Below are 9,409 nucleotides of genomic sequence, written 5' to 3'. Positions count from 1 at the left end.
CATGGGTTCAAGCCCTGCGTGGGGCTCTGTGCTGACAGCTGGGAGCCTGGACCCTGCTTTGCATTCTGTGTCTCCCTCTCTCTGCCTCTCCCCCTGCCTCTCAAAAATGAACAAATGTTAAAAAAAAAAAATTTTTTTTAACGTTTATTTATTTTTGAGACAGAGAGAGACAGAGCACGAACGGGGGAGGGCCAGAGAGACAGGGAGACACAGAATCTGAAACAGGCTCCAGGCTCTGAGCTGTCAGCCCAGAGCCCGACGCGGGGCTCGAACTCACGGACCGCGAGATCATGACCTGAGCCGAAGTCGGACGCCCAAACGACTGTGCCACCCAGGCGCCCCCCCAAAATTTTTTTTTAATTTTATCTTGGTTTTCCAACACCCAGCAATGCCCGGCACACAGCTGACCCTGAGGGCAGGATGTCTGTTTGGGGGAATGGCCTGTAAAACAATTGAAGACAAGCCTCCCTCTCCACACTCCTCAGGAAATTATTTTGATCCTCTTCCCTTCCTGGAGGAATGTTACCTCCGCTGTAAAATCCATGAGTAAATGGTTCCTCCAAACCTACTGTTCCTAATTTCCAGCTATCCCCTCAAGGGAGACAGGAAGGAACTTCCTTTCGGGAACCTTCTCCCTCGGGAAGGCACAGATGTAATCTCAGCAGCCTCGTCCCCACTTTCCTGGTCTGTCTTCACTCTGCCTCCACCCAGTACAGGCCCCCTCCCCCCCACCCCAGCAGGAGCTTCCATTCTCTCCTCCCCAGTCCTTTTCCAGTAAGATCCTCTCCTTTCCCGGGGACCCCCATTTCTACCTCTGGCTCAGTTGTTGCTCCCTTTCAAATCCGCCTGTGGAGTCCTGTCCCTTTCCGCGCTCTATCCCTCCAGTTCTAGGCTTACTGCCAACCTCTCCGCAGAGGCTTTCCATCTTGAAAATCCCTGGCACCAGAAGCGCATTTTACTCGACAACCCAGGAGACGTGCCCGCGGACGTGAAACACGTTTCCCCGATGTGGTCAATCCCCGTGCTAAGTGGAGATCGCGATCTTTTCTACCCCATCGTTCCAGTGGCTTCCCGGTGCTGAGGGTTTCGGCGAATCTGCTTTCTGGCGCCAATGTGTCCTGGCTCGCAGGAGAAAACTCGGTTCCCTGGGGCTGGCGCGCCCGTCCCTCGGGGCTGCGCAGCACTGACGCTGGGCTTGACTGAGCGCCGCCTGAGGGCAGGCCCAAGTTTCCAGCCTCCTCCTGAACAGGTGCAGCCCCCAGCCTGAGCTCCAGAAGTGCCCGGTGGCCTGGGGGGGGGGGGGGGGGGGGGGGGGGGTTGAGCGGCGGTGGGCGTGGGGGCCTCAGGGCCACCGTGGCGGCGCTGGGAGGGGGCCTCTCGGAGAGCCCGTGGGGGTCTCGAGCGGCGTGGGGCGGGGCGGCCACGGCCACGGCCGGATGCGAGGCATGCTGGGAACCGCACTTCCTCCTTGGGGGCCTCCAGAAAACCACAGGTCGCTGGGCCCAGTCTACCCGGAGCCGGCAGGATGGCGGAGGGCAAGGCGGGTGGCGCCGCCGGCCTCTTCGCCAAGCAGGTGCAGAAGAAATTCAGCAGGGCCCAGGAGAAGGTATGTGGCCGGGTCGCACCACCTGCCCTTCCGGCCGGCCTGGCTCTGCGACAGAGCGGTGTGCGGTGGGGGTGGGGGGGAGGGGGTGTCCGGGGGGGGGCCTGGGCTGAACAGAAGGTCCCAGGCAGACGGGAATAGGCGTGGATTTTCCTTAAACTACAAAGAGTTGATAGAGAACAGAAAAAAGCTACCCGTTCTTGGGCAAGGGTAGGGAAGCAGAGGAGACCACAGTCTCCCTCGGGAACCCTAAGTAACGCTCAGGCGACCCAGGAAAGGTGGGAGAAAGGAACCAACGTTGGCAGATTTGTCCTAGCAACCCAGCCAGGGTGCTCTTTCACAGAGGATGAAATTGAAGGTTGCAAGAGGGCATTCTCCCCAAAGTGACGACAGCGATGACCAGCTGTGCTGCCAGCGGGGACCGCCCAGTCCACAAGGACTCCGTAACCTAACCCCGCCTGGCCTCTGGGCAGTGTTTAAGCTGATGTGAGCAGTAGCGCGTATCTGCTTTCTGTGCGTTGGAAAGTACATGGTCCAGGATGATGAAGGAGCATCTCTTTTTAGATTGGGTCCTTGGTTGGCTCTGGGTGCCTTACTCCAGCGTCAACATTGAGGTAGGCTGTCCGCCTGTAACACTTCTCTACACATTCTTATTTTTATTTATTTATTTACTTAGAGAGAGAAAGGATGAGCTGGGGAGGGGCAGAGGGAGAAGAAGAGAGAATCTGAAGCAGTCTCCACACCCAGCCCAGAGCCTGGAGCCTGAGGCAGGGCTCCATCCCAGACTCTGGGATCATGACCCGAACTGAAATCAAGAGTTGAGGCAGAACTGACTCAGCCACCAAGGCGCTCCTCGACACATTTTAGTGACATTCTTGTTTCTTCCTTTTTTTTTTTTTTTTTTTTTTTAGTGTTTGTTTATTTTTGAGAGACAGAGAGAGTGCAAGTGGGGAAGGGACAGAGATAGGAGACAGAGAATCCAAAGCAGGCTCCGCACTGACAACGCAGAGCCCGAGGTGGGGATGTGAACCCACAAACTGCGAGATCATGACCTGAGCCCAAGTTGGACGCTTAACTGACTGAGCCACCCAGGCGCCCCATGACATTCTTGTTTCCACCTGTCCAGGGTATGTCCTTCCCTTTTAACCTGAACCTCTGCTCTCCACGTAGCAACACTCTGATAGATGGATCTCCTTTTTCTGCCTTGGAGGAAGCCGGGGTCATAGGAAAGAGTGGAGGAAAAGGCAAGATTTTGTGTGGCTCGACTTCATTACTTCACCTTGCTCTGATTTCACCTTGATCACGATTTTAGCCTCTTCGAAGGCTGTCTCATTACAAATCTGATAGAGATCAGAGCCTGTGGAAAGGTCTAGTTAGAAGTGGTGTGGAAGAGAAGGAGCTACCAGCTACGTGACAGGTTGGAAAAAACAAGAAAACCCAGGAGACAAAAAAATTCATGGATAATAGTTTGGTGTGTTTTTTTTTTAAATGTTTATTTATTTTTGAGAGAGAGAGAGAGAAAGACAGAACACAAGCGGGGGAGGGGCAGAGAGAGAGGGAGACACAGAATCCAAAGCAGGCTCCAGGCTCTGAGCTGTCAGCACAGAGCCCGACATGGGGCTCGAACCCACAAACCATGAGATCGTGACCTGAGCTGAAGCCGGACACCCAAAGGACTGAGCCACCCAGGCACCCCGATAATAGTTATTTTTAAAAGACATAGCAGTTGACTTTACCTCACTGTTTCACCTTCTGTCCTCATCCAGCCTATCATCAACACTATGCCCTTGGGGATTTCTCTCCTTTTCTAAGCTTGGACTCCAAAGTTTTAGATAAGTAACGTCCCTGCTCTGGGCTTCAGATTCTGCACATGTAAAAATGAGAGCGGTGATGCTTAGTGATTTGGAAATTCAACGCAGTAAGGATGCAAGAGTGAGAAGGGGAGAGGGTTCCTTGAACCTCAGAAGCAAATATTCCCCAAAGAGAGAACCAGCCACCCAGGTAACCTGTTCTTCCTGGTCTGAACCCTGAGAATGCAGAGAGAGGAGCTACCTCACCTCTGCCTTGGGGACCTTTCCAGGTTAAGGCAGAAAACGGGAGGATGCTCTGAACCTAGACATAAACACAAGGGCGGGCAGACATTGAACTTGGAGCAGTACAGTTGGCACCGTGGAGGCAGTGGCTGCTGCCTGGATAGAGTGGGAATGGCCTGGAATGTGAGGAGGAGCTCAGCCCAGCCTGCCAGAGTCCTTGAGTCTTGACACGTTATTGAAGGCAAGAGAGAGAGGGAGAAAGTTACAGTCAAAAGAAAGGACTCCCTGGAACAATTTGTAGTTTTTGTATAAGCATTTGGCTGTAATCTTCTAAGTAATACGTAGCAAGCACAGTGTCAAATAGATGTGTCAGATATCGAGTGCCGATTATGGTCGAGGCAGAGGACTTCAGGAAAGACACGATCTCTCTCTCTTTTATTTTTATTTAAAAAAAATTTTTTTTCAACGTTTATTTATTTTTGGGACAGAGAGAGACAGAGCATGAACGGGGGAGGGGCAGAGAGAGAGGGAGACACAGAATCGGAAACAGGCTCCAGGCTCTGAGCCATCAGCCCAGAGCCCGACGCGGGGCTCGAACTCACGGACCGCGAGATCATGACCTGGCTGAAGTCGGATGCTTAACCGACTGCGCCACCCAGGCGCCCCACGATCTCTCTCTCTTTATGGAGCCAACGCTCTCGTGATAGGATCTCATTTCACCTTTGCCGCCCTTTGTGCATGCTATTAATATCCCAATTTTAGAAATGAAGAAGCGAGGCTCAAAAGAGATCGGCAAATGGCAGAACTGTCACTGACACCCAGGTGTCCCGCCTTTGGATCCCAACCTCAGGCCCGCTCTCTCTACAAGCCTCCGGATAAACCACTGTGACATCTGTGCCTGCCCACTTCCTGCTGACCCTCTCTCTCAGGAGCAAAGCTGGGAGTAGAAACACCTTTTGCTCAGTCCCCCTCCTCTGAAAATCTAGGCGTGAAGGTCCAGTGACTGTCACACACGAGGGAGATGAAGCGTTCTTGTTTTATTTTCCAGTCTCCACCCAGACGCAACATGAGACTGAGTTGTGTCTTTACAGGAAGATGTGTCTTCACAGTTCAAATGAGTGCTTTCACCATCCACGATTGCTCTGTGGCAAATGGCTCGGAAGGGGCATTGTGTTACCCCTCCTTTGCTGGTCTTTTCCTCTACTGACTTTTACTCAACCGGTCTCCCAGAGGGTTCTGTCAACAATACTTAACCGAGAAATTCCTTTGCCCGGGATACTGGGCTGGACCCAGGAAGGAATTTAGAGATGAATAAGAGGCACTCTCGCCTGCCAGATGCTTACAGTCTCGTTAAAAAAAGAAAAAAAAAATTGGTGAAGAGTCACCTGAGAGGTCTGCAGTCTGTGGGAATTCAGAGGAGAGAAAGACTGAGGAGAATTGAGCGAGGTTTTATAGCAGAGGCGGAATTTGAGGTAGGAATGATGGCCGATTAGTAGTTCCTCAGGCAAGTGGGGGGGATGGAACATTCTAGCTGAGGAAATGCCAGCATGAGCCAGGCAGGGAGTGTGGAAAACCGTTGAGGCAGAATAGTGAGAAATGCAGGTGAGCTGGAGTACAGGGATCGGTGGCAGAAAAGACAGGAGAGTAAATTTAGGACCACGCTAAGGAAAAGCCTACTTTTTTTTTTTTTAATTTTTTTTTTTTTAATGTTTATTTATTTTTGAGACAGAGAGCATGAACGGGGGAGGGTCAGAGAGAGACAGAGACACAGAATCTGAAACAGGCTCCAGGCTCTGGGCTGTCAGCACAGAGCCCGATGCGGGGCTCGAACTCATGGACTGCGAGATCATGACCTGAGCCGAAGTCGGTCGCCCAACTGACTGAGCCACCCAGGTGCCCCAGGAAAAGCCTACTTTAACGTACATCCCGAAAATGAGGATTTCTCACAGAAACTGCAATATTGTTATCACACCTAAGAAAAAAATTTTAACAAAAATCTGTCATCTCTAATAGCCAGGCCCTATTCAAATGACCCCAATTGAGAGAGTTAATTAAAATATCATAAATGATTAGGGGGAAGGGTCCTGGTAGGGACCTATAGCCACCAAACATCTGCAGTGAATTTTTTTGTAATCGCTTTTTCTCTTGTTCCTCTTCTTTCTCTCTAAACGCAGAATTCTTAGTGTAGAACTTTAGAGAACTCGCATTGGGTGCACGGTCATTAGGAAGTGAACCAAAGGTAGAATGTATTAATTCTTTCAGATGTTTGTTCAGCACTCTACATTCTCTTCCGTCAGAGAACTTTCGTTGCGGGAGAACATCTACAACACGGCGTAAGTGCCTGGATACGCAGCCCTGTTGCTTATGGCAACAAAGGACTTTGGGCCCAGGGCACTGGTTATGCTCTCAGGGCGATCACACTCTTCTTTCAGTTTCATGGTTGAAGGTGGGAGTGTTCAGTTCACATGCTCACACCCCTTCTAAGCCTTTTTGCCTTGAGCCTTTTGGGGGTTGGGGATATTGGGCATGCCACATTTACTCTAGCCGGGGTTGACTACCCTTTCAGCCCCTTCCACCTAAGAACACCCCCCAGCCCCTCCAGGCAAAGGAAGGGAGGAGTAGCAGGAAGGAAGTGAGAGCTGCAATTACCACTTAGACAAGGTGGTTTTGCAACTTTCTGTTGTCTGGGGTGGGGGTGGGGGGTGGGGGTGCAGGGAAGATGGCAGACCGGGTGTACCCAGGGTCAGGTGTTCAATGAGCTGGAGTCAGAGACACAAACATATGGCTGAACTGAGAAGGAAATATGCACTCATAGGGAAGGGAGTGCAATTGGACATAATGCTAATGGATTTGTATTGAGCACTCACCAAAGGGCAGCACTGAGAATGTATGTCATTTAATTCTCCGGACAACTCCAGGAGATGCTGTTGTGTAAACAGAGGCTCAAGAGACGGATAGGCTTATTTGCCTAAAGGCTTAGAGCCATAAATCGAAAGGCCAAGATGGGGCATATATATCTGTCAGACTCCAGAGCCCTTGATCGTAACCACTACAGAGAGAGCTCCGGAAGTTGGAGATGCTAACCACTGGGTTAAGAATGGGGACACATGTGGGAGTGCAAGCCGGTGCAGCCACTCTGGAAAACAGTATGGGGGTTCCTCAAAAAACTAAAAACAGAACTACCCTGCGACCCAGCAATTGCACCACTAGGCATTTATCCAAGGGGTACAGGTGTGCTGTTTCGAAGGTGCACGTGCACCCCAATGTTTATAGCAGCACTATCGACAATAGCCAAAGTATGGAAGGAAAGAGCCCAAATGCCCATCGATGGATGAATGGATAAAGATGTGGTATATATATACAATGGAGTATTACTTGGCAATCAAAAAGAATGAAATCTTGCCATTTGCAACTACGTGGATGGGACTGGAGGGTATTATGCTAAGAGAAATTAGTCAGAGAAAGACAAAAATCATAGACTTCACTCATATGAGGACTTTAAGAGACAAAACAGATGAACATAAGGGAAGGGAGACAAAAATAATATAAAAACAGGCAGAGGGGGACAAAACAGAAGAGACTCATAAATATGGAGAACAAACTGAGGGTTCCTGGAGGGGTTGTGGGAGGGGGGATGGGCTAAATGGGGAAGGGGCACTAAGGAATCTACTCCTGAAATCATTGTTGCACTGTATGCTAACTAATTTGGATGTAAATTAAAAAAAAATAAAAAATAAAATAAAAAAAAAAGAATGGGGACACATGGCGGGGTGGGGGCGCCTGGGTGGCTCAGTAGGTTAAGCGGCCAACTTCTGCTCAGTTCATGATCTCACGGCTCAAAGGCTCATGAGTTCGAGCCCCGCATCGGGCTCTGTGCTGACAGCCCAGAGCCTGGACCCTGCTTCCAATTCTGTGTTTCCCTCTCTCTCTGCCCCTCCCCTGCTCATGCTCTGTCTGTCTGTCTGTCTCTCTCTCTCTCTCTCTCACAAAAATAAATAAACATTAAAAAAAAAAAAAAAAAAGAATGGCATATGGTCAGGGCACCTGGGTGGCTCAGTCAGTTGAGCTTCCAACTTTTGATTTTGGCTCAGGTCATGATCCCAGGGTAGTGGGATGGAGCCACACTCAGCGCAGAGCCTTTTTAAGATTCTCTCTCTGTCCCCCTCTGCCCCTCTCCCCAGCTTACGTGTGCTCTCTCTCTAAAAAAAAAAATGAAAGAATGGGGACATGTGGGCCCAAGTATCTATGTAGAGCCTTCCTCACTCCCCAAGACCTGGGCACTCTTGCACGTGATTCAAAGCCCTTCATGACGAGACTCCAGTTTCCCTTTCTGGCTCCCTTACCCACTACTCCCCATAACACACCCTAAACCAGCCATGCTGAGTCATCTCACAAAGCGGTGTGAATGTGGGTGGGTATTTCCATGACTCTGTCCTCTTTCCACCCTCCCCCCTTATACTCTATTCCAGTCTAGCAAAATCTTAATTCTAGTCCCAGCCCATCGGTTGGTCCCCTCCCGTTGTCAGTCCCACTCTCCCTCCTGTTAGAAGTATTAAGTATCTCTTTGCTGGGTACTGAGAAATCTAGATGAGTAAGGCAAGTACCCAGTTCTCAAGGAGCCTACAGTTTAGAAGGAGACATAGCTAGATAAACCTAAATCATAAAATGGTAATAGAGGGGCGCCTGGGTGGCTCAGTCGGTTAAGTGTCTGACTTCGGCCCAGGTCATGATCTCACAGACTGTGAGTTCAAGCCCCGCGTCAGGCTCTGTGCTAAGCTCAGAGCCTGGAGCCTGCTTTGGATTTTGTGTCTCCCTCTCTCTCTGCCCCTCCCCTGCTCATGCTCTGTCTCTTTCTGCCTCAAAAATAAATAAAAACATTTAAAAATTTTTAAAAAAAAGGTAATAGAAATGTCTACAAGGTGTAGAAGTTGCAAACACTTAGAAGGGAGTGATTAACTCGATTAATGGGATAAAGCGGTTAAGTGTCATAAAGGATATAGAGTATGAATTTTTTTTTTAATTTTTTTAAAGTGTGTGTATGTATGTAAATAATTTCTAGGGGCGCCTGGGTAGCTCAGTCAGTTAAGCATCTGACTTCAGCTCAGGTCATGATCTCGCAGTTCATGGGTTTGAGCCCCTCATTGGGCTCCATGCTAACAGCTCAGAGCCTGAAGCCTGCTTCCAATGCTGTGTCTCCCTCTCTCTTTCTACCTCTCCCCCACTCATGCTCTGTCTCTCTCTGTCTCCCCAAAATAAATAAATGTTCAAAAAAAATTTTTTTAATAATTTTTATAGCCAACGTGGGGCACAGACTCACAACCCCAAGATCAAGAGTAACTGAGACACGTATGGGCCTTTCATGCAAATTTGTTGAGCAGGCAAGTGGAGAATCATTAGAAGGTTTTAAGCAGATGCAGGAGAGCAACAGCAAGGGCCCGGAACACAGTTATGACCACGAGACTAGAAAGCATGGGACGGTTTCCAGAGATGGACATATTGAGGGATTTGATGAAGGAGGTGAGGGAGAAGTAGTTGAGGGCAACTTCTGAGATTCTAACTTCGGCCCGGGGGCAGCGTGATGACAGTGCCTCCTCCCAACATGGGGGTGGAAGATGCAGGGCTTTCTTGCTTGTGTACAAGTGAGTGTCCCCTGTGTGAAGAGGCACCGTATCTTTTTCATTTTCCTGTCCTTTATATTAGTGCTGAGACCAATATGGTGGTTGGCTCCCAGGAGAGAGGAGATAGAGAGCATTCATTTCGAGCTGGGTTCTAA

At 49.8% G+C, this 9,409-nt stretch overlaps 1 protein-coding gene across 5 annotated transcripts in view; it reads left to right on the top strand.

Moving 5' to 3' along the window:
• Window positions 1–1,458: 1,458 nt before the first annotated feature.
• BIN2 (bridging integrator 2) overlaps window positions 1,459–9,409 on the top strand; it is a 34,865-nt gene continuing 26,914 nt past the window's right edge. For 3 of the 5 annotated variants that reach the window (XR_007154017.1, XM_047867023.1, XM_047867021.1), the window contains exon 1: window positions 1,459–1,606. Coding sequence is in view for 4 of the 5 variants with exons in the window: in XM_047867023.1 (XP_047722979.1) it covers window positions 1,526–1,606 (81 nt within the window). In the remaining variant the exon portion in view is untranslated. Of the gene's footprint in view, window positions 1,607–2,047; window positions 2,218–9,409 lie in introns of those variants that run through there. The other 2 variants (XM_047867020.1, XM_047867022.1) reach the window with 2 other exon arrangements.

The sequence above is a fragment of the Prionailurus viverrinus genome, chromosome B4 (genome assembly GCF_022837055.1).
Source record: "Prionailurus viverrinus isolate Anna chromosome B4, UM_Priviv_1.0, whole genome shotgun sequence".
Classification (NCBI taxonomy): domain Eukaryota; kingdom Metazoa; phylum Chordata; class Mammalia; order Carnivora; family Felidae; genus Prionailurus; species Prionailurus viverrinus.
The sequence above is the reverse complement of the archived record's forward strand: the minus strand, read 5'-3'. Positions and strand labels throughout refer to the sequence as shown.